The sequence below is a fragment of the Panthera pardus genome, unplaced genomic scaffold (genome assembly GCF_024362965.1).
Source record: "Panthera pardus isolate Hobbes unplaced genomic scaffold, ASM2436296v1 HiC_scaffold_13, whole genome shotgun sequence".
NCBI lineage: Eukaryota > Metazoa > Chordata > Mammalia > Carnivora > Felidae > Panthera > Panthera pardus.
Window position 1 is genome coordinate 50,397,039 of NW_026526688.1, and position 26,055 is coordinate 50,423,093.

At 37.5% G+C, this 26,055-nt stretch overlaps 2 protein-coding genes across 10 annotated transcripts in view; one reads left to right on the top strand and one right to left on the bottom strand.

Annotated features, from left to right (window-relative positions):
* Positions 1-15,457, bottom strand: part of INTS9 (integrator complex subunit 9) — a 102,368-nt gene extending 86,911 nt beyond the window's left edge. The window contains exon 1 of the mRNA XM_019440896.2: positions 15,222-15,457. Within this exon, the coding sequence (XP_019296441.1) occupies positions 15,222-15,230 (9 nt within the window). The 5' untranslated portion in view covers positions 15,231-15,457. The remainder of the gene's footprint in view (positions 1-15,221) is intronic.
* A 268-nt stretch (positions 15,458-15,725) lies between these two features.
* The window catches only part of HMBOX1 (homeobox containing 1), a 192,942-nt gene continuing 182,612 nt past the window's right edge, over positions 15,726-26,055 (top strand). For 5 of the 9 annotated variants that reach the window (XM_019440904.2, XM_019440905.2, XM_019440906.2 and 2 more), the window contains exon 1: positions 15,727-16,028. The gene's annotated coding sequence lies outside the window, so the exon portion shown is untranslated. Of the gene's footprint in view, positions 16,029-26,055 lie in introns of all 9 variants that reach the window. The other 4 variants (XM_019440899.2, XM_019440900.2, XM_019440901.2 and 1 more) reach the window with 2 other exon arrangements.

The following is a 26,055-nucleotide window of genomic DNA, read 5'->3' on the forward strand; positions in this document are numbered from 1 at the left end:
TAAAATGCTCCAAATGAGCAATATACATATTTAAAATGGAAATGCTTGTGACACTATTGTCCCATTATCTGTATCTCCTTCTGTCTTTTTTTTTTTTAATTTTTTTTTTTTTTTAACGTTTATTTATTTTTGAGACAGAGAGAGACAGAGCATGAACGGGGGAGGGTCAGAGAGAGGGAAACACAGAATCCGAAACAGGCTCTAGGCTCTGAGCTGTCAGCACAGAGCCCGACGCGGGGCTTGAACTCACAGACCGCGAGATCATGACCCGAGCCGAAGTCAGACACTCAACCGACTGAGCCACCCAGGCACCCCATCTCCTTCTGTCCTTTTAAAGGAGAAACCCAAATCTCAGCTGGAATTATGGCCACCTGGAATAAAGGCTATTTCCTAGCTAGTCTCTCTTGCAACTAGATTAGCAATGTAAATCCTGGTCAAAAAGATAGATCAAAGTGGAATATGCAACTCTGAGAAACTAACAAAGGGAAGGTGCATGTCTTTCTTTGCCTCTTCCTCCTTCCGCGAAATAAGGACTTGATGGCCTTAGATGAAAAAGTCACACTGGATCACAAAGAGTAAGCCACATATTGAAGATGGTGGCAATAAGGTGTCTAAGGATGATGGACCTGTTATATCAGCTCTGGACTATTTACCCTCAGACTTCATTATGTAAGAGAGAAACAAACATCAACCCTATTTAAGCCATGATTATTTCAGGCTTCCTATCATTCAGAGTGGAATCTAATCCTAAGAGATTTATAACTTTAGAGTTACTGATATAGAAGGATATCAGTGCACACATCCACCACAGATTACCTGCCAAAATGTTAAACGGTGATTACTCTAAGCAGTGAGATTACAGGTGATTTTTGTTTCCTCCTTTGTATCTTTCAATCATATTATGAAAAAAAAAATTTATGTATTGATTCTACAATAGTTATTTTTATTTTCAGAAAAGCATTCTAAAAATTCGAGTGAATTAAAAACCAAGTTTTATTTAGTCCCTCTGCAGAACTCTGATAATTCAGATTTTCTTTTTAAAAGAAACCATGTTGTGTTTGCCCGACAGTCTCCCACTGAATTGCAGTGGCTTGCCAAGCCCAGAAATAGGTTTTACCAGGCTGAATTTCTCAGGGTTCCTTCAAGAACCCTACAAAGAGATGGTAATCTCACAGGCAGCTTGCCAGTCCTCTACAAATTGCTCTTTATCATGGGGGGAGGCGGGGTGGGCATAGGTTAGCCAACAAGTCAACAATTTCATCCTCCAAAACTTTCAGGTCAACAATGTGTTGAGTTAAAGAGGCCAGACATAAATGAGAACACACATGAATGCATAACTAGATAAAAATTCATCAAACTATAAGCACACTTGAAATTTATGCTAGTTTAAATGTACGAAAATTATATTTAAAAAAATCCAAGGACAGCATCACACTTTCTAGTGATTTATCTATATTCAAGCTGTCGATGTAACCAAGAATATTCTATGCATTTATCAATTCTGTAGGAATGGGACCCTTGCCCAGCTTTTTCTCAATAGAGGTGAATGTCAAGGAATTCACTGTTTCTGTTCTCTCCTTTTTTTCCTACCTGGGTATTGTTCTTCTATGGTGCCCATCAATTTGTCCCACTGATTCTCCAAATCCCTTTCACCTTCTGATGTATTTATGAATTCTGTTATTGCTTATGAGGTCCTCGTAAAGTACTTAGAAAAATCTTGTCCTAAGTAGGGTAATTCTGACTTTGTGCTTACTTTGATGCATTTGCTATCTTTCCTAATGCTTCTTAATTATATTTCACTTTTCAAAATATTTTCTGTAACTGCAATGAACCATACTTCTCTGATTTCACATTCCGAAGTTTTTCTTAAGTGTGTAAAATATAGTTCTTCCAATTCCTTTGACCTAGATTTCCAAAGGGATAAATTAAAAACTCTAGGTGTTTAAACATTCTTACTTTAAAGCTCCAAAACTTCATTGAAATATATATATATATACATACACACACACACACATATATATATGTATATATATATATGTATATATATGTAAATATCCTTACTCTGTGACTGTCCAAACCACTAAGTCTCGTATTCAAAGCCACCACTGTGGCTTCAATCTACCTTTCCAACTTTTGTTTCTCAGAAAGTTCACCCCTGACTCCAATGGCAGTGACACAAAACTCTTCTGACATATTTGCCAGCCAGCATACCTTTCAAGGCCAACTCAGATTTTACTCTTCTAGACAACTTTGATTTTCTGGTTGCAATACATCCTTCATAATCCTAAACTTACAAACCCTACTACTGCCTTTTATCAAAGTCTGTTACTAAAACTACATACACTCTCACATACGTACACAGTATACATATACATAGTATACTGTATAAATATACTGTATCCATGGTTTGTTAAATAGTGAGTTATTGATAGTAGGATCTATCTCTTACTCATCTTTAGTATGTCCCATGACATCAAGGAGGTTTTGTATGTGATAGGCATTTAGTAGCATTTGTTGGACTGTACAGCCAAACAAAGGATTTTTGTTACTGCTTCTCTTTTCTGTTAATTTTATCACATAGCCATTCATCAACAGTTTCTTCCTATTGGATCTACAGAGCTTGAATCAAACACAGCTTAAAATAAATAAGCCCCTGCCTAGGGCTCTGAACCCTTTTGTTTCTACAGAGATTTTTTTTGTTGTTGGTGGTGGGGTAATTATGTTTATTTTAACAGACCAATTTGTTTACATTTCTTGCCTTTATCAGGCCTGTCTCTTAAGTACAGAGAGAGAAACTATTTCTGGCTGTTCTGTTTTCTAAGGAAACCCTGCAATTTTCTCTTAAGGTCACAGAAGTCTTTTACTTCTGTGAATCTGCTATACACCACCCAAGACTTTAAGTTCTAAAAACCATTGTTTTCTCAAAAGTCTGGAAATGGCTTGCAAGATATAATTAGCTGACTAGAACAAACAATACCCTACAACACAAATAGATCTTCCCCTTAAAAAATAACTTATTGTTGGTCTATGTGAAAGAATCTCACTTTCTTAGTGACTAGAAAATTCTAGAGCAAGAAAGTAGCTAGTTACAGCATGTAAATTAAAATATACAAAAATTTCAAGCCAAAAGTTGATCTAATAGTGACATGTCGAATTAAAGCAGCATATCCATTGGTGTCAGAAATAGGACAGAGAGGCCTACCACTACCACTCCTGTTCCAAACTATCCTGCAAGTATAAGCCAATGTCATTACACCACAGGAAAACAATGAGTTTAAAAAGATTCTCTGCTATGGGGCGCCTGGGCAGCTCAGTCGGTTAAGCATCCGACTTCGGCTCAGGTCATGATTTCACGAGTCCCGTGTCGGGCTCTGTGCTGACAGCTCAGAGCCTGGAGCCTGCTTTGGATTCTGTGTCTCCCTCTTTCTCTGACCCTCCCCATTTATGCTCTGTCTCTGTCTCAAAAAGAAATAAACATTAAAAAAATAAAATAAAAAGAAAAAAGATTCTCTGCAAAGTTATACACCTGGAAGACCCGTAAGAATTAGTTGGAAAAACTACTAAAAATTAAAACAATTCAACAAGGGGCTGTAGAGAGAATACAAGAAAGAAATACCCATCTTATATGTAAACTATGTAGGAAAAGATTCCAATTACAGTAACAACAAAAAAAGATGTTTAAGATTTAAAGGAAAGCACATTTGTTCTTAGACTCAATTATATGTTGAAAGAAATAAGTCACTTCTCTCCTTACATTTTATAAATTTAACCCGATTCCAATAAAAATAGAAATATTTTAGTGGGAACTAATAATTTTAAATTTTATATGACATCTAAAATTCTAAATTTTATACAAAAAATAAATGTTTGACAGCAGTCTGGAAAATTCTAAAGTGAAGAGCAATGAGTGGGAACAAGTACTATAAGATATTAAAATACATTCTAAAACTACAAAAGATGAAATAGTTTAAGTACTGTAAAATTAATAGATCAAGTGGGATAAAAGAGTTGAGAAGGAAATAGAAACATAGATGCTTTTGTAAACACATAGAAGTATGTTCTACATCTTACACCTAGGAGGAAAAAAATTTTTAAAGTCTAATGACACACTATTTTTTCACTTTTCAGTGAGAAAAATATAAGACAGTGTGATGGTTACATTGCAGTGGTACACCGGGCTATGCTGCTGGAGAGTGTAATCTGATAGGTCTCTATGGGGGCATTTTGGCAATAAAATGAAATAAAAAATGCACATACCCTTTGAAACACCCATTTCACCCAGAAATGTATCCTACATACATCTAGAGATGCTCACAAAGGAGATCATCCTGCAACATGATTTCTAATTGCAAAAGATTGGAAACAATGAAATGCTCATCACTGAAGGTTTGGCCAGATAAATTATGGTATATCTAAACAATAAAAGACTATCAACTGATTTTTTTTCTAGCAATAGTATGATATATTTTTGAGATATGTTGACACTAATTTCATGTTATGTCTTATATTAGCAACAAAACCATGCCCTAAACAATGAATGATTTCAAAATCATTGTGAGGGATGTAGGTGCAGGGAGTAGAACTGTATCTTCCAGCCCAACATCCATAATTCTAAACTCAGCCTTTAGACAATGAAAATACAAAATGTCTGTTAGAAATATTTTTAAAGTATCTGAAAGGAGCACTGAAAATATTTTATTGCCTAGCATGAAAGTATTGTGAAAACAGATGACCCAAGATCTTATCGAATGCAGACTCTGACTCATTAGGTATGATTATATAGTGTTTTATAAAATGAAGCCGTGGTAGATATTGATATGAAATGATAGGTAAGATGCATTTCTAACTTAAAAAAGAAAAAGGAATTCACAAAACCAGTGTGGGTGGGATCTCACCGTGTATGTAAAAAAAAATTTTAAAAAAGGATGGAAATTTTATATATGTAAGTCCACAGAATATCTCTGAAGGGTACACAAGAAACTGATCACTGAGACTGCTAGTGGGGAGGAAGACACAGATAGGAGATCTCTTCATTTTTTTTTGTCCCTTAAACTTGTTGTACAGTTTACCCTTTTTAAAAGTTAAACAATGTACGTGTATTACCTATCTAAAAAAATACAAAAAGATGCTCAACATCACCAAACATTACGGAAATGTAAATCAAAGTCACAGCGAGAAACTAGTTCACACCCAATAGGATGGGTATTATCAAAACAACTGAAAATGACAAGTGTTGGCAAGTGGTGAAGATGTGGAGAAATTAGAACACCTGTGTCTTGCTGCTCAGAATGTAAAATGGCGCAGGTGCATATGCTGTGAAAAACAAGTGTGTTCATTCCTCAAAAAGTTAAACTGAGAATTACCGTGTGATCTAGCAATTTTATTTCTGGGAATATATCCCAAAGAATTCAAACAGAGATCTGAAGAGGTATTTGTACATCCATGTTCAAAACAGTTTTATTTGCAATAGCCAAAAGGTAGAAATGACCTAAGCGTACACAGATGAATGGATAAACAAAATGCGTTATACACGGTTGATGGAGTATTATTCAGCCTTGAAAAGGAAGAAAATTCTGACACATGCCACAACATGGACAAACCTTGAAGATACTATGCTAAGTGATGTCTGGAGATCAACGGTGATGGTCACACAACAATGTGAATGTACTTAATGCAGCTGAACTGTATGCTTAAAAATGGTTAAAACAGTTAATCTTATGTTGTGTATATTTGACTATAATTTCTAAAAACCGTAACACACAAAGAGAAAATCTGGAGACCTATATAGCAAGTAAAGAAAGTGAATCAGTCAGTTAAAAATCTGTCCATAAAGAAAAGCCCAAATGACTTCATTGATGAATTCTATCAAACATTTAAATAAATGATATCAATTCTTTGAGCATTCTTCTAGAATACAGAGAAGGGAACATTTCCTAACTCACTCTATGAGAACAATATTACTCTGATACCAAAACCAAAGATCTCATAAGAAAACTACCGAACAGGGGCACCTGGGTGGCTCAGTCAGTTGAGCACCTAACTTCAGCTCAGGTCATGATCTCACTGTGAGTTTGAGTCCCACATTGGGCTCACTGCTGTCAGCACAGAGCCCGCTTTGGATCCTCTGTCCCTTCCCTGCTCACTCTCTCAAAAATAAACATTTATTAAAAGCAAAAAAGAAAAGAAAAGAAAAGAAAAGAAAAGAAAAGAAAAGAAAAGAAAAGAAAGAAAACTACAGAATATCTTTTGTGAATATACATGCAAAAATCCTCAAGAAAATACTAGCAAACCAATTCCATTAATATGTTTAAAGGATTATACATCACGACCAAATGGGAATTATACCTAGAATGAAAGACTGACTTAATATTCAACATTCAATCAAGGTAACACACCATAATAATAAAGGACAAAAACCATACAATCCTCTTGACATGTAAAGAAAAAGCATTTGGTAAAATCCAAGACCCATTCATGATAAAAATGCTCCATAAACTAAGGATAGAAGGGAACACCCTCAACCTGATCTACAAAAAAACCAAAGCTCATATCTAATCCAGTAAAGACTAAATCCCTTCCCCTTCAGACGGGGAACTGGGAAAAGATTGGCAGGGATGTCTGCTCACACTGCTTCTATTCAATATTTACTGGAGGTTCTAGCCAGTGCAATCATGCAAGAAAAAGAAATGAAAATATGGAGATATTAGAAATGAAAACTCTCCACACATAATAGCCCCAAAGTGAAAACAATCCAAATGTCTATCAAATGGTTCATGGATAAACAAAATGTGGCATACTCATATAGTGGAATATTATTGAGCAACATATGCTACAACATGGGTGAACCTCAAAAACATTATGCTAAGTGAAAGAAGTCAGACACAAAAGACTGCATACTGTAGGAGTCAATTTATATGAAATGACAAGAAAGGGCAAATCTACAAGACAGAAAGTAGATAAGTGATTGTCTGAGCCTGGAGATAGTAATGGGGATTGACTGCTAATGGGCACAAGGGATCTTTTTGGAGTGACAGAAATATTCTAAAAGTGGATTTTGGCGACTATTGCATATTTCTTTAAGTTTACTAAAAGTTACTACATAGTACCCTTTAAATGCATGAATTCTGTGGTATGTAAATTATACCTCAATAAAATTGCTTTAAAAATGTAAAAAAAAAAAAAGGGTAGGGGTTATAATATCTACATTACTAAAAAAATTTGCAAATGTTTATTCATTTTTTGAGAGAAAGAAAGAGAGAGCGCAAGTTGGGGAGTGGCAGAGAGGGAGGGAGACACAGAATCTGAAGCAGGCTCCAGGCTCTTAGCTGTCAGCACAGAGCCTGATGCGGGGCTCAAACCCACAAAGTGAGAGATCATGACCAGAGCTGAAGTCAGCTGCTTAACTGACTGAGCCACCCAGGTGCCCCTCCTCTACCTTATTAACACTACTGCTTGTTTACTCCTATTTCCACATGTTGGAAAAACATATGGGAAGGAAGACTTATTAAATTAGAACATCTAATTATGCCTTCCTCTATTTCACTGAAATTTAAAAAAATGCAAAAATATTGTATTTCGGAAAAGAGAATCTCTGCTTGGGCCATAAATCTGAGGAATGGATTATGCAAGACCTTTTATTATTCACCTCCTCCCACTCTTTCATAAACATGAATGATGAAAAATAAACTGTACCTTAAGGGCAAAAGGGGTGTTCGTTTTGCAACTTCTATTAAAAAAAACACTTTCTTGAATATCATCTATCTGATTATATATCCTTGAGAGAGCTAAAGTTCATTCAGTTGTGCATTCAATAAATTTAAATGTTTTAGACCTTACAGGCATTTCCTTCAGATATATGGTCAATCAGGGACAATTGAAACTTCCTGTTTTTCTCACAGTAAAGTTCCCACCACATAGTTCTTAGACTTGATCACTGAGTGTCTTGGGGTTTTCAAACTGACTCTTTTCTTCTTACAGTGTTTCTTATTTCCCTTCATCCTTTTGGTTTGCAGCGTTGCCTTTTTTCTTAATCTCTGAAAATTCTGGCCCTTTTTCTTAGCCCTTCCTGATACATCAAGTTCTAGCTTCATCTCACAGGTTATTCCTTTTCTGGGGATGATGGGGGATCTCATCTGTCATTTACACACACCTGGTCTGGTTGCCTTTCCAGCCCATTTGATCCCAAAATACTGCCATCTTAATTACTACACCCATGCGCATCAGCATTTTCAAAGCAACACCAAAAATTCTTTAAAAAATTCCTTTTAAAGACTTTCATGACACCACTGTTTTATCTGAAGAAACGTGTTCCCCTTTCCAGTACATTTTCCCACATCCATACATCATTACTGTAAGGACGTTTTACTAAATATGGCTGAAGTCTAAGAGACAAGAGGGCGTGTGGATTGATGAAAGGAAGTTGCATTAGGAAGACACATAGTAAGAGTAAAGAAACAGATGGCATTGTTGGCAAGGGGGAGTTAATGCATTCTCATACGCTACTGGTACAATGGTAAACTAGCAGGCAAGTTGGCCATAATTGTTAAAATTTTAAGAAGGAATGTTCTTGGGTACAATTAAATGCATTGTTTGGCCATTACATTAAAAAAATGCTTGAGCCAGTGCCCAATGACATCTCCACATCAGGAAGTTCACCGTAATATTGTTTGAATTGCACCAGTAAGCCCACTAGACATTACCTTTCATAAAGGCAGGGAGTAAATCTGTTTTGTTCACTGCAATATACCCCGTACCTTGAGCAATGCCTAGCACAGAGGAGGAAGGTGTTCAGGAATATTTGTTGAATGAATAAATGAATCATAATGGAGATCTGAGGGGTAGTTTGTGCCTGGACCTCAGTTGGTATTTAGCACGCCAGGAGCAAATTTTCCATTTGGAATACTGTATTTTACTGATTTTCAGGCCATGCTACACTCCTGGCCTTTGTCTGCCAAGTACACTCTACTGATCATCAGAGACAATGATAGCAGGATTTGAGTGCTCAAAGCAAACCAGTCACAAAACAGATGTACTACTGCAGTTATATGCAACACTAATGATGTCATGCTTACATTGAGAGCCAATATAACTATTTCAATTCAACCATTATTTTCAACTATCATTACTGAAAAAAATCTATGATTGGTACACTTTTTTTTTTTTGCATTAAGTATAAAAGATTTATTCACAGTAATAATTATGACTTTGAAATGTCCGAAAGTAAAATATCTGTTTTTATCTCACAGCACTGCTGAACAAAGTATGTGACTTGGCCTTATGTTACACATTGCTTTTCAGTTTGAGGAAAGAAAGGAAAAACACCTATCATACCAAATACCAAGGTGGTGATAAAACATGACCTTTCTGAAGCTCAAAATGATATTACATCAAAAAGACACACGAGGGCACTCTAATCAACCAGCAAAAAGAAATAGAAAAGAGTGAAATCAGGTTGACATTTTAACAATCAATCTGAAATAGGTGAATTAATAAGCACTGGTAAAATTGTGAATGTTGGTAATTTATAGCAAGAGATTTTCTATTCTTCACCCAAGTTCTAAGAAGCCTAAAGGATTCTGCAATTCTGTAAACTGGAGAAATAAAATATCACTCTCAGATCCAAGTAAGGATTAACCACACCCATCCTAATAATTTGTTACATTGACTTTGTGGTAGAATTTGCCCCTTTCAAGTAAAGATCTTGTAGATCATCTACAATTCCAGTTGGTATTTTATCTGTCCTCCACAGGGAACAGTCCATGAATCCATTTCTCTGCTCCATCTGTTTTCCTAGGAGAAATGGTGAGTGAAAAGTTTGAGCCTTCCCCCAAATGAAATAGCACTTTGTATAAAGGAGACTAGATCACTGAAGAACATCTCCTGGCCTTCTTGAATTTTTTAATTTGTAAATACAACTATAGCATACAATTTCCTCCATCAAATTAAAAAAGTATAGCATAACAAGCATTTAAATAACCTTCCTTTCAGGGGCGCCTGGTGGCTCAGTTGGTTGAGCTTCTGACTTCGGCCCAGGTCATGATCTCACGGTCTGTGAGTTCGAGCCCCGCGTCGGGCTCTGTGCTGACAGCTCAGAGCCTGAAGCCTACTTCAGATTCTGTGTCTCCCTCTCTCTCTGACCCTCCCCCGTTCATGCTCTGTCTCTGTCTCAAAAATAAGCAAACATTAAAAAATTTTAAAAAATAAATAAGTAACCTTCCTTTCAGAACTTGAACAAGACAGCAACAATAACTACAGAAAGCCACGGACTCTGAGGTAATCAGGCTCATTCATTCACTAAGGATTATCACTAATCTTAAAGTCACATTCAAATTTGTGCCTCAGCAAAATCCCAATAATTCCCTGTCATCAATCTTTGGGGTCAAACGTAAAAATTAAAATGGAAAGTATTAAAACTTTGAATGCCAGTATACTGTGGTTGCATAATAAATCTTTGTTGACTTAGTCAACTAGAAGATTCTCTCCATGTCTGGAACTATCTATAGAAAGTATGACAGGGGCGCCTGGGTGGCTCAGTCGGTTAAGCGGCCGACTTCGGCTCGGGTTATAATCCCACGGTCTGTGAGTTCGAGCCCCGCTTCGGGCTCTGTGCTGACAGCTCAGAGCCTGGAGCCTGTTTCAGATTCTGTGTCTCCCTCTTTCTGACCCTCCCCCGTTCATGCTCTGTCTCTCCCTGTCTCAAAAATAAATAAACGTTAAAAAAAAAAAAAAAAAGTATGACACATGCTGCATTCTTGCACACTGCTTCTTTTATTCATTCACTTTAATCTTCATCTATTTGAATGACTAAATTCCTGGATATGATGTTCCAAACTCAATTTGTCAACGTATTCAGTATTTTTTTGTTCCACAAGGTTCTTGTTAAGGACTGTAATGAATTCCAGTTTCTATCCTTTGCTGAATTGGCCATCGGGGCATAGCTAATTATGCTCAGTTAATACTAATAACAGAACATGCTGTAAAATATCCTGATTTAGAGGATACACTTCCAATTTTCCAGTTCTTTAAAAATGATTCTGGTTAACTGAAGGTGCCAATAAAATTTTTTCAGTTAAATAAAGCCACCTGAATACTGCATGATATTGTAGACAGTCATTAAGATCCTTTTGAGTTAGTATCTCTCTAGGGAGGAGATATCCAAGGATTACTTTATAATGATATCCATGGTCTTCCCTTGGGTGTGTGAAAAGCCACCAAGAGAGTGATGTGTAAAGTTAAGAGAACTATAAATGGTATTACAGAGGCTAAACTGAGCAGTATAAAAACTAACCTGAGCACGCAACCTCATCGGTATGATCTGATATGGAGCCCTTTATATTATCAAGGAAGTTTCCTAACTTTGATTTCTTTACCTGTAATCTTTTTCAAAGATCTTAACTTAATCACATTTAAAGCTAATTTTAAAAACAGCCTTCAGGGGCACCTGGGTGGCTCAGTACGTTAAGCATCAGACTCTTGATTTTGGCTCAGGTCATGATCTCACAGCTGTTAAGATCGAGCCCCACGTCAGGCTCTGTGCTGTTAGTGCAGGGATTCTCTCTCTTCCTATCACTTGCTCGCGTGCTCTCTCAAAATAAATAAGCTTAAAATGCACTCTGGCTTCCTTTTATCAAGAGATCACCGAACATATGCCACGCATTGTGAAAGGTGCTGGAATCCCTGCTTTCATTAGACAACAGACTCTTGAGGAAGGAATCTTGGTTCTACCACTTTTTCATCTGTGTAACTTTGAGCCACTTCACTTCCCTGAGGCTCAGACTTTTTATCTGTAAAATGGGAATACTATCACCTAGATCAAAGGAGTAAGTGGGACACCAAACAGCAAGTGCCCAGCACACAGCAAATTGCTGCTTAAACACTCCTTAATCTTTTCTTATCAACAGTCACAGATCTTGACAATCTTTCAGAAATTATTCAACTATTCAGTGGCATCATACTATGTGTCAGGCCATGGGAATATATGAGGGAGGACAGACATAAAACCAACAACTGCCACAAAAAGAACATGTGCCATGGAAGGATATAACAGGGGTGCCCAATTCAAGGAATCCTTGAAGAAGTGCTCAACCAAGACCTGACCTATATGAAGAAAGTGGGCAAGCAAAAAAGTGTTGTAGGTGATGCAACACATTTAAAGTCCCAGAGACAATGGTGAGCTGAAGGACCCGGAAGATGTGCAATACAATTGAAACCGGACAGCAAGGGAGATGAGGGCTAGACAGAAGCCTGAAAAGGTAGGCAGGGTCATATTTTGCAGGACCAAGTAAGCCAAATTAAGAATTATAAGACCTTATCCTAAGGGCAAAGGAAGCTACTGAGGGGTTTTATGGAACTCTGCAATTTAAAAAAAAAAAAAAAAAAATTTTTTTTTAACGTTTATTTATTTTTGAGACAGAGAGACACAGAGCATGAATGGGGGAGGGGCAGAGAGAGAGGGAGACACAGAATCGGAAGCAGGCTCCAGGCTCTGAGCCATCAGCCCAGAGCCCGACGCGGGGCTCGAACTCATGGACCGTGAGATCGTGACCTGAGCTGAAGTCGGACACCCAACCGACTGAGCCACCCAAGCTCCCCATGGAACTCTGCAATTTAAAATAACTTCTGGGATGCAGAGTAAAGAACAAACTGGATGGAGTTAAGATTGAATGCAGGGACTGGGCACATGGGTGGCTCAATTGGTTAAGTGTCCAACTCTTGATTTCAGCTCAGGTCATGATCTCAGGGTTTGTGGGTTCGAGTGTCAGCCACTGCGCTGACAGTGTGGAGCCTGCTTGGGATTCTCTGTCTCTGTCTCTCTCTTTCTCAAAAATAAACATTTGAAGAAGATAAAAGAAAAATAAAGATTGAATGCAGGGTGATCAGTTAGAAGGTATTGTTGAATTCCAAGTGTCAAGTGAAAAGAGCCACTACAAAAGCAGTATTAGTGGGACTGGAGAGAAACAGACTTGTTCAAGAACAGACGGAGAATCAACAAGATATGGTCAGATTGTGCATGGGGAGGGTATTTTGGGAAGTCATAATCTCAAAAACATGAATGTGCTCAATAAAATATATTTCTGTGTTTCATGATATAAATGTAAAACATGACTTATTATCACATTATTCCTGAAGCAGTGCACAAAGTTAAAAATTTTAGGCCATCAGATGATTTATTTCAACTTTATGGGAGGCATGACCCACAAAAGAAGCCTTAGTGAGTGTCAATGGTTTAGTCAATGGTTTTGAAACCACTTTGCTATGTTGACAGTAATTCCACATTAAAGATCTTCTAACCACCAAATGAGTTTTAATATGTAACACATGGATTAAAAGTAAAGCGGGAGGGACTATAGATAGAACACTTTCTCTTCCTTTGAGGCACATTTTGGTTCTTAACAAAAAAAATTTTTTTAGGGGCGCCTGGGTGGCTTAGTGGGTTGGGCATCTGACTTTGGTTCGGGTCATGATCTAGCGGTTCGCGAGTTAGAGCCCCGAGTCCGGCTGTGTGCTGACAGCTCAGAGCCTGGAGCCCAGAGCCTGCTTGGGATTCTGTGTCTCCCTCTTCCTCTGGCCCTTCCCTGCTCGCACTCTGTCTCTCTCAAAGATTAAAAAATTACATTAAAAAACATTAAAAAAATTTTTAATCTTTATTTATTTTTGCCCCAGGCATATTTTGGTTCTTAAAGGAAAAAATAAGTTACTTTTTTCCCATGTTTTCACATTTGTAAATAAATTAAGCAGGAGGATATTATGAGCAAACCAAAGTTTATGTAAACTTGGCTCTCCGATACTCAAATGAGTTTTTATGGAAAAAATTGTTTCACATTTGCATGCCTTCTCAGTAAGCACACCAAATGTGATTTATCCTTTATTGAGGACACATGGTCTGTGTTCCAACCACTTAAGTGCAATTTCTTTGCACCTGTAACCCGAGCCCTCTTCATGGAAGGCCTACTCATTTTTCCTATCAGTTTGAGTCTTGTCTATCTCCCTCCTCTCTCCCACCCCATTATCCTTTCAATTCCCCAAACCCTGAACACGCTCTTCTTTTACCATGATCATAATGCATTATAATTTTGCCTCTTTTCTGTCTTCTTCATTAAATTACATATTTCTTTAGGGCAAGGCAGTGACCTTCAATTCTGCATTCTTACATGTTTTACACGCTGACCCAGGAACAAATTAACACTCAAGATTTACTGATCTGTACCCTTCTCCCTACATAAACAGCTTGAAATGGAAGCAGTTTTGAAGTTAAATCTACTTTAATACTTTCTGTGACTTCTTTTCAGAAAACAACTGACACTTCACAGAGTATATGTCTATAGTATGTGTGCGTGGGTGCGCGCATACGGGCACACATGCTTTGGAAAGTATGTTCAAATAGGAAAACAAACATTTTGTTTTTGTATAAAAATCACAGAAAGTAAAGCTTGACAATACTTGGCTGCAGGAACAGGAATTTTAGAAGGTTGACAAACAGTATCTCACACCGAATTATGCTATTAATTCCATACAGGTATGGAATAAACTAGGTAGATTACACAATACGAGTAAAATGGCCCAAAATAAAGGTCTTGGAAGCTTTTCTGTATGCCAAGTATTTGGGTTTTGTGATACAAAGACTTCTCCAGATATACCGGCATGTTCCGTCTAACCTTGGCTCATGCAGTCCCTAGGTTGGAATGCCTTAATACTTCCTCTCAGAACACTGTGACAGGATTTATGACTTAAATCTTCCAAGATCACACCCTGACTTTGTCCCTCTCTGAATTCCTAGGGCAGTTAAAAGTCTATAACACAAAATTTAATAAGTGATTACCCTCTGCTCAGTATTTTCTACTCTACTCATATCTAACCAAAGCCACGTGAACGGTGGGAAAAACGCTAATCAAGTGTAAGCAGCATGAAAGAAGTTAACCTATTACAACACTCACGTGGCAGCTGAGACACAAAACCACCCTGGCTCGTAAAGCCCAACTTTAGTTTGTAGGAGAAGAAATGCGACAGAGTGAACGTCTTTAACCAAAGGGACCCGCCAATGGATGGATAAGATCTCCGGGTAGCTGGGGGTGAAGAGTGGGGGGAGTAAGATTCAAACCTCCTCAACACAGCAGTTTTCCTTGGTCCACCCCACTGTCTACTTCCCTTCCCAAAGTGGAAACGACGAAGTCCAAAAGGATATGGCATCACCTTTGCCCTCTGACCTAGGAGCGGAGACTCACCAGTTTCATATTGGACTTTTGGTTGCTCAGTACCAGACACTCCACTTCTCAAACGCAGAAAGCGTCTTCCGGTTCAATCTCTGCCACTAGCCCGCCGAGAGCATCGCGGGACATGCAGTTCTTTTTCTCTACGCCCCCTTCCCGGGGCATGATGGGAAATGTAGTCCTCTCTCCGTGCATCATGGGAACTGTGGTCATCTTTCTTTTTCGTCCCATTCCTCTCCAACACCTCCCTCGGTCAGCTCAAATTCATCCCCGCCGCCAATTCATCCTCCCTCTGCACCCCAGCATGATATCGTGCGCCCTAGCCCGGCCTGGGACCCATGGTATTCTGGGATGTGTAGTCCCCATGGCTCTGGCCGCCCCTTTCCCCTCCTCCCTGTGGGAAGGCAGATGGGCGCGGGACTTGCCGGGATCTGTAGTTCCCTGGGGCCTCTGGATGCCAAGTTCCGAGCTTTTACTCAAGGGAGGCAGGAACTACAACTCCCAGGGCCGCCTGGCTGCAGCAGGTGGGAGCGGGGCTGTTGATATCAATATGGCGGTTGTCAGCCAGACAAAGACAGTCAGTCTGATGTGATTGAGACAAGGGAGGTTTTCAGGGGGAGACTGGGAGATAGGGGCCTCCCCTCCCCCTTCTCCTCTTCCTGTGCGGGCCTCAACCCCTCCCCAGTCCCCTCCCGACTGGCGCCCCACGCGGAAGACACCCCTCCCCCTCCCGCTTTCCCCTCCTCCCTGCCTCAGCCTTTCGTACTGGGACGTTGGGGAGGGGGCTGTGCCGGGCGGAGAGAACTCAGCAAGGATTCTGAGGTGAGTCGAGCGGTTTTGAAGCCGGACTACCTCAAGTCTCTTTCCTCACTTCTTTCTCTTCACTTTTTTTGTTTTTTTGAGGGGTTTTGGGGAGAAAGTGAGTGGGCTGGGGATGGGTCCCTTAAGCGGCCCGATTGAGAAGAGGGAGGAAACGGGGCTTCCGAGTGGGTAACCCGAACGCAGGGTGTGGGGTGGGGCAGTTTTTGGGGGGCGATAATTGAAAGGCGTCGGCTGCTCCCCAACTCTTTTCTCCTGGTTTCCTCCACTGTGGGCGGAAGGTTTGAATCCTGGAGGTGGGGTCTCCTGTTTGGAGTTTGGGAAACTGCGAGGTGAATTTGAGGTGTGTGGATTTGTTTGGGGTTTATAAGTGTGTTTTAAACTGTGTGACGTGTACTTGTGTGATGTGTTAGTAACGAATAAATGTCTGTAGATACGAAGTTAGATAGCTGGAGTCATAGCTTTTAACTGGGCCTGGGCAGAGAAGTGTGCGTGAGGTCCCGAGTTCTGGACCTCTGGGCTGGCGACGTGGTGCGGGGTAGCTGGGGTTAGCAACTCGTTTGTGTCCCATTGCCGGCTCACGCTTCTCCCCGCCTCCGCCCCCTCCCCTGGACAAATCTCCACCCCAAACTCCGGGCTGAAGAATTTTAGAAATGAGGTGGTTTGGAGATGGATTTTTGCATCCTTAAGTCCATAGATAGGTGGGAAAGGAAAAGTGTTCTTAATATTTTATTCCGGAACCGTGTTTTGGTTACACTATTGGGGCTACTTTGAAAGGAGTCCTCCACCCACCCTCACCCCGAAACAGTAGGTAGATGTATCTTGTCGTCTTCACGTTAAATGCAATAAACATTACTTAAGGTTCGGGGGCGTGCTGTGGGGGTCTGGAGTGCTGACATGTGTATGCGTCTCTGTGTGTCTACTAAGGACATAGAATGACTGTTGTGTATCTTAAGATAGGGAGACTTATTTTCGTAGTAGGAAAAACTGTTGGAAATTATTTGGGGGCGGGGGGAGTAGCAGAAAAGCGCTGCTTGTATTTTTCTTCTACCCCACCCTGTTCTGTTTCGGATTTGTCTGAAAGCTCGTATGGAAGAGTGAGGAAGCATTGGGTGAGTGAAGGATGGAAGGCAGTTGACATGAAATATACTATACTGTGTAAAGTTGAATGGTGTAAAGTGATTGCTGCTTTTTACCCTGAAGCTTTAAGAAACCCTTATGTATCTAATAGGATAGAATGATGTGACTAGTTCATTTCTCTCGGATCCTTCAGGTATAGAAACCTCTGTCTTCCTTCCCTTCTTCCTTCCCTTCTTCGTTGTTTCAGTCCTTCCTTTCTTTCTTGGCATGCTACATTTCTTTTCCTGGATGGACATGATGCCTCTTGTGCCTGTTTATTTAGTTTGTGCTAATATGATTGTGCTTTTTGTGGTTTTGCTATAAAATGCATCATTAGATGAAGAGGACTTGCATTTGTTTTTATTTTGCATTTATGCCACAGGTAATTGTCACATCAGGATTGAAGTGCTTTGCATTAAACTGATTTTAAAATTGCACAACTAAGTTGTTAGAGCTAGGTGAATTGGAATATTTGAATTCTGATTTTTTTTTCTCAAGTTTAAAGTAGAGTTATAAAGGCAAGAGGATTGCAACATCTTTTTTTCTCACAGTCTTTAATATTTAATAACATTACACCAGGAGAATTTAAGACCGTATATTTTGTAGTTTTTTCAGTCCAAAATTGAAATTTTCACTAACCCTTCTGTGACAGGTGTGTGTGTGTGTGTGTGTGTGTGTAATGGACCTTTACATGACTAAAGGAATTGGCATAATTGCTCTTTTAACTGTTGAGACTTCAAAGCATTTACATATTTGGCTCCAAATTGATCAATTCTTGAACCTAAGAGTAAAGGACCTCAGATTCCATAAAAACTGAAAAGTCACATAGTTATAGTATGTGGTTTTATGGTATGTCTTATAACCTTAGATTTGAAATTTCTGCAGTTGATCATTCACACAGATAAGCTGACTATAAATATGAGGTAGTATGTATATTTAGATTGACCTGAATAGAAAAAAAACTTGTGTTTTTTAAATCTCAAATTTAGGCTATGTTGATACAAGGCTGAACCTTTGATTTGTTACAGACTAGGATTTCCACAATTTTTTGTTTTAATCTTCTATCTTAACCTGAAATACTACTTTGCCAAAACTGGAGGAAAATCCTGTATAATTATATAATAGAGTATACATTTGCTGAAAGATATCCTTTTAGATGTAGTTTTTAGATGTTAAGTACTTATTTTAGAAATAAAAAACTCAAATGTTTAAGAGTTGGTAAAATATTATCTTCCACCTTCCCTACCTCAGATTTTCTTTTTGTTTTCTTCCGTGGAAATGCAAAGTTACTTACTGGAAAAGCTTTCATTAAACTTTTTCTGACTAGTAGTCTGGTTGAAATCACTAAAGGTAAACCAAACCTATTCCTTGCATTTAGTGGAGGTGATTCTGTTGCATTTTAAGCACTGATCATTAAAATGATGTAAAGCCTTTACTGCAGGTTAAAACATAAAACATTGTCAGCGTGTGGAAGTCATATGGTTTATGAAAAAAGTAGAAAATCAGGGCATTGGTGCCTGTCCAGCTTAAAATTTCATCCCGTAACTGTGAAAGACACATTTATTTGAATATGATTGCTTCTAAAAATGTTGCCTGTATTATGGGAAGTTGAGAATCCAAACTGTTTTTAACCAATCTGTTGCTAGTTTAGTGTATTGCATATCATGAATACTGTGGTTGCAAATGTGCATCAGGGAGCCTTTAGGGGTCAGCTTTATGTTGAATGTCTTTGGTGGGGCTTCATTTTCACTGGTGTATGAACAGATTTCACTCTTCTTAGCACAAATCCATAGTTGAAGCATCACTAATAGTATTGGTAAATTATAAAATATATTGCAACAAATCTCGTAAGTTAATCATTTTTAAAAAATAGAGATAACCAGTTTATGGCTGTTTTTGTGCTACGTGTTGAAATGGCATTGCTTGTTTCAGTAGATGTTGAACACATTGGGGATACTTATACTAAGTTTGTTCATTTGGGGTCTTTTGTATGTTATTTTCAGTCCATCCACTTTTAAATGTTGCAGACAGCTTCCGTGTTTCTTGTAAAACCATGTTTGCTTTTTTGGTTCATTTCTTTGCAGCTCTTGCATCTATTATTTTTGTCTGCAGATCTTTAAACTTGAAGTATTTCTCTTGGAAATTAGAAATTTACCCTAGGGTGTCATTTTTCATAAATGAAAGTTGGTGTACCACTCAGCCTTTTAAAAATGTGAACATTTATAGGTAAACTAGAAAGTGCTCAGTGAAAATGTGTTGAATTTGTTTGTTTTGAGAACCTGCTTTATTTAGTTTTTTTTGGCTTCCAGAGTTAATTTTGTAGCTCCCTTTGCTTTTTGGCTGGATTTTTCTCTTTAACTGCTGGGTTTTGCTTCTCAATTTAGTAGAACTTTAATTTATAAAAAAAATTGTTATGAGTGGAAATCACAGCTTGTCTAGAGTGTCATATAGCTATATTTACATATGCACTCACATAAAGCACCATTATGTTTGTTTATATATGAAATTGGTGTATATTTGTGAGACATACAGCCTGTAAAAAAGGAATCTGAACCATAGATAACAGGAGGCTAAACAGTGGCTCACACTAGAAACCGGAGTAACTACCACCATATGCTGTCCACATGATAGGAACTATGGAGATTTTCAGCATCATTATAAAGCATTAACAGATTCTGCCAAAATCTGTTTCTCTCAAAATGGAAGCTATTGGTATTGAAATTTTTCTCAAAATAATATTAATTAGTAGGTGACTTAGATTCCTACGTGCAGCTGTCTCCCCACCTGACCCTTACAGGTCTTAGGGCCCAACATAACTAAAGATTTTTCTGATTATTTGAGGTATAACTTCTAGTTAGAGACTGTTTAAACTTAATCCAGTGCTTTAGATAACTTGCTTTTCCTGATCTTAGATGAAACAAGTTGGAAATTTACTATAACATGTCTTGGACACTTTCCAAGAGCATTTAGTTACTGGAAGTCTTTGGCTCTAGCATAGTTTTACCCTTACAATGGTAATAAGGTTGAAGTTACAGTAAGTTTTTCCAGTAGTTATTATAATTCTGATGCAGTACTTTACAGATCCTTGACTTGGGGTATAAGTAAGGATAGCAGTTTTTATTTTTGCTTTTTCATTTTTCAAAGGAGAAAAAACTATATTTAGCTTCGAAGTTATGAGTTATTTTACTTTTTTTGAATCTTAAAATAGGTGTCTATAGACCCTTCCTTATAAATGATCAGATGAATCTAATTTATTCAGAGGGCATTTAGGTTTTTTTACAACTTAGAATGCCAATTAGATAAGAATGTTTACTAAATTGCACATATTCTCAGTAGCTTCTCTGTATTTTATGTTCAGTGATAGTCTGCGTGTGGTTTATCAAAAACATTTAATAGCTCTCTTTACTGCATACATATTAAACAATTAGTGTGGCGTTGCCAAGGGGCAGTCATTTTAATGTATATAGTTACAGTTTTCAGAAAGGGGAAAGTCAAATGCTGTGGCTGTTGCTGAAATGAAGATGACCTGAGACTAAATTTATCTGCTTTAAGATTTTGATAAAGTAGTGGTGTGATTAAAATGTGAAGCTGTAGGGTGGGGCCTAGTCAGTCAAGACTTGAGTTATTCTGATTCTCCACGTCCAATCATAGAATCAAGTTGATTTTATATCCTTTGTATCTATCAGTTCACTTTTCATTATATGCTATTCCCTCAATTCAGGCCTTTATCATTTCTGTCTTGCCACATCAGTCTCTTAACTAATCTTACTACTTTCACTATTTTTTCTTAGTCATTTTTCACTCCTACTGAGTGATCTTGCTAAAACAAAATGTGAATTTGATTGTTAGCCGTAACTTTGCCTGTAATCCTTCAGTGGCTCCCCAGCCTTTCAAATAAATCTAAACTGTCATTCCACCTGTGTCCGAGTCCTGGCTTTGCTAATTACTGGCTATGTGACTTTGGGTAAGTCATTTAATCTGTCTGTTCCTCATTTTCCTCATCTGTAGAATGGGGATAAACAGTCCGCACTTTATAGGATTATTATGAGCCCTTAGAATGCTGTTAAGTCCCTAGAATACTTCAGGCATATCATAAATGTTAACTATTATTATTATCATGTTATTCCATGTATTTTGTGTTCTGGTTCCTGCCTTGTATTTTATCATTATCAACTCCAGACCCTATGCCTTTGCCATGCCAAACTACTGGTAGGCCAAACAGGCACTCTTTAGCATAGATAAGGAGGGTGGGGTATATTATTAGTCTGTAAGGGTTGCAATTGTTAGTAATGTCTTCAAAAGTAAGGAATTAATTGTGAACTTTAAAACCTATTGCTGTATAAAGAATGATAGTATATTCTGTTGCTTTGGCTTCTGTTTTTTCCTCTCTAAATAAAAGGCAGTATTAGATTATTGCCTAATTCAGACAATTTAAAGTTTATTTATTTTGCCTTGTTAATACATTTTTATGTTTCTAACATAGTTTCCCCCTTGCTAATCCAACCTATTCATCTTACCTAACTTCATGAAAGCCCTTTAAATCTGTATAGTTTCTTTCACTTTTTTCCCCACACATCCAAATTCTTACTCTATTTCAGTTTTGTTTTGTTTTGTTTAACATGGCTATAGTGACAATTGAGTAGTTGCATTATGGGATTTGGAAGCTTCTTTGACAAACATCTGTTTTATTTATGTACTAATATTTATACTTGAGGTTGGGTGGCTAGTTTATTTCTACTGCTTCAGTTGATTTTCCAAAGTGGTAGATGATACACATATGGCAATTTATATTTGTGTCTCATTCCTCTCAAGGAGGAGAAAGAATGTTCTGTTTTTACCAAATTGAGACAAGGATAAATCTTACCCAAAACTATGGTATAGAGGCAGCAAGATGATAGCTAAGGTACCAATCCAGATAAAATGTAATTTTTGTAGGAGGCTAAATTATGACTGTAGTTTGCAGTCAGTCATTTAGCTGGGCATATACATTCATGGAACATAATTGTTCATCGTGGAGAACTTGAAAGTAGCTGTTCTGAATATTATCTTTATTTGGTTGCAAATCCATTTTCTGGAGTCAAAGATAGCCTATGTTTAGTTTTACATAGTAGCTGTTTAGAACCATTCAGGACAAGAATATTTGCTGTACACTCTGTTGTCTGAGGAAGACCTCTCTGAAAAGATGGCATGATGTTATTTATTTGAAATTCTGTATCCTCTTTTCCAATAAACTTTCATTTTCCTCCAAAGGTGGTAGGTCTAAAGGTTAAATAAAAATATTTTTTAGTTTTTTGCCTTCAAAAAAGTTCTTTTAGTAAAGTATAATAATTTAAAAATAAATCTATTACTTTTATTTCAATGCAACACAGCCATCATCCAACCTTGTCTTCCCTAAGACAAGGAATTACTTACAAGAGTACAAGTTATTGGTTACTTCCCATTTTAAGTTCCATTTTCTGAAATAGAATGTCTTGATTGACAGCATGTCAATTAAGTGAGTTCACTATGTTATTGACAATGTAAGTTTGTATGTATAAAAGATTAGGTCTCTACTTTCTGGTCAGCTAAATAGGCTATTTAGGTTAATTAAAAAATATATATATGGTATTTTTGTTATTAATTAATAAGTTGTTTGCTTATTCATTTATTTTGAATTATTATTCATTTTGAAATGTAGATTCATAGGACGTTGCAAAAACAGTAGAAAGGGCCCTATACCTTTCACCCAGTTTCCCCTAATGGTTACATCTTATGTAACTTTAGTGCAGTATTAAAATTGGGAAATTGATATTGGTACAGTGTATGTTTATAGTTCTATGCCATTTTATTATGTGTGGATTCTATAACCACCACCACAATCAGATACTATTCAAGAACTATTCTGTTGTTACAAAGATTGAGTAAGTCCCCTCTTAGTCATAAATTTTGTTTTGTCAAATATAACTAAGGAGAAGGACACCAATTAACCAATTATTGAATCAGTAATTTCACTCTTTCGCCTTTTGTAGTAGTTCAGAAATTCTTTTGGCACATCTTGAAATTTCTTATGGAAAATTCCAATGAGACTTGTGAGAATTTAAAAATTGGCAAGCTTTACTTAATTGAGGATTTATAATATTAATACCCATTAAACTTGTTAGTAAAAGTTAGTAACCTTGACATTTTTGGTAAAGTGAAAGTTTTAAATGAATTCAAGGCTTAAGTGATATATTTCTTGCCAGACTGGAATTATGCTAGAATCTGTATAAGATAACCAAATTATAATTATTCTGATGTTAGTTTGGTCTTTAACAGCGTTAAAACAAACTTGCCAGATTAATTGATTGTGAGCTCATGTGGTAGTTTTATTTTGGATTTGTTCTAAGGGAACGCTCTTCAGAGAAAGTCAGTTCAAAGATTGTTTCCAGAGAAAGGATCTGTAGAGGAAAAAAAGGGTTCCAGATACTATTGTTAGTCTAGGTACAAGAAAGGACTATCAGGTTAAAGGCTGGTTACAGGACTGACCTTTGCCTTCTCTTTATCAGTTGTGTAAATTAAGAAACCTGTCTTTAAAGATGAGGCTATTAATTTAATATACTACTAATTATCATAGACATCAGATAACAAAGATCTGCTTTAAACAGGCTAACAAAAGATTCTCAAACATGTTACCAGAAAAGATATATATCATTGTGGGCTTTTTCTCCTCTGAGTTTGAGACAGTTTTTTGTGCACAATGATAATTTCCTTTGAAAACATCAATTAAATTCTAATTTGTTTCATTGACAAGAATATGGCAAGTGTTGGTGGTACTTTCTCATAAGTCAGGTTCGTATTTAGAAAACTTTTTGGCTAACCTGAAGTTACACTTCCTGGTGCAATTTTTTTTTCCTCTTTGGATTTATCTGTTGCCAGCTTTTTATTTATCTCGGTGTATAATCTAAAAAAAAAAATAGTATTTTAATCAGGGATTCTTTTGGCTTTAGAGGGAGGTTGTTATAGGGATCCAGCTGTTTGGGGTTATGCAAAAGGGAGATCTATCAGGAATCTGAGAAGCTAGTCTATCTGCCTCTCATTCTGTGGATGTATGGTTTCTTGTCTTGCCTTCTCTTTTTATGTCTGCTTCATCAACCTTTTGTTACTTCTCCTTTCCACTTCTATTTGCCTTGCTGTATTTTTTCCACAGTTTATTTCTCCATGACTTTGACTTACAGGTGGATTTGGTTTGCCAGTGGTGCTGACTTGAACTGTTCTTTTCTTTTGACTAAAGCTTACATCTTAGTGGTGACTGTGCTTCTTTTATTTAGTTCAAGTGGCTAGAGAGAAATCTGAATGTATTGCATGACCATGAGTTAGATGTCAATTTGTATTTCATGACCTTGGGGATAGGACACAAGGGGAAGTCACCTTTTTATACAAGACTAATGCTTTTGGTGCTCTGCATGAGGAGGATTCTCTTGTAGAGGTTGAACAGGGCACTCAGTTAAACATGTCAAGTATAGCAGCGCATGTTTAGGTACTCTGTGGGATATAAAGATTAGTTGGATTTAATCCTTTTCTTCAAAGATCAAATAATTTGCAGGAAATGGCAAAAGTCTCAGTGTAATTTAGTGTTAGCTTTTTATGTTCTTCACCTCAGGCAAACCAGAAAGATGACAAAGTAGAACTATGGAACTAGACAGGATTAAGGACAGAACCAGAGGTAACACTAGACATGGCTGTTCCATCTTAACAGTTTGAATCACAGATCTGCTAAAGTTTGAAAGTACATGAAGCTATTCTTTCAGGATCCTAGTTGCTGCTGTCAAGGTGGGTCCCCTGTTGACTAAAGAGGCTCTTTTTCCAGTTCTGCCTCTTATCAAGTAAACAGCCTGTTGGCTGTCATTTGCCCCATCATTGAGGTCAAGAGACATCTTAAAAGAACTCACTTTTTCAGAAACAGGAACACTGCTGTAGATATGGTCTATATGGTGACAACCATTTTCATTTCATGAAAGATGAAAACGTCTTTCATTCCTGACAAGCTTTTGTGCTAAATTAATACCCATTAAACTTTCTAGCAAAAGTTAGTAACAAAAATGGAACATTTGGGTCCCCTTACTCTAAAGGCAATAAATAGGCATTCATATGGTGAGTCTGTAGTAGTGAGCATTTTATTTTCTTCACTACAGATCTGACAACGTAAGAATTGACATACTGGGTCAATCCAGTGTCTAGTCAACAACATATGCTATATTTAACAGAGGATCTATGATGTCAGGGAAAGGAACTAGAGCTTTCTTCTCTCTGTGTCAGTATTGGAGTTGGTATGGATTTAAGAGCTAAAAACTCCAAAGCTAAAGTCTTGATTGTGTTAACCAAACCAAGACTGGGAATTTAGAATAAGTCAAGCATAGGCAATGAAAGAATTTAGAAGATCTGTGTCAGATTATATAAGCCATCGAAGATAAACGGTTGGCGAGTCCTAGAGTTCTAATACTTAGACAACACAGGAAGGCAGTACATCTCAACTCTTTGAAAAATAATTGCCTGGAAAATATATTAAGATTTTTGTTTTCTGAGCTCCACCCCCAGATTTAAAAAATTTTAGTTGGGCCCAGGAATGTGTCCTTCGTAAATGCCAGGTAATTCTAATAAGATGGCCTTTGGAACTTTTGGAAAATGCACAGACATAACATAATACCTACTGAGAACTTACTATGTGCTTGGTTTTATGGTAGAATACTTAGTAATGTTAAATGTCTATACAACTTGAAATGTTTTCTCCCTGACATGTGCCTGCCTTATTTTAAATATCCATATCCATCCTCTATAACTGCTTATGCCACTAAATTGTGCCATGGGATGTGTTTTGGTTAATCGTGGCTGTTTTTCTAGATGTTATACTTAATGGTTAGTATTATACCCCAAATCATCTAGTCTTTTATGGTTA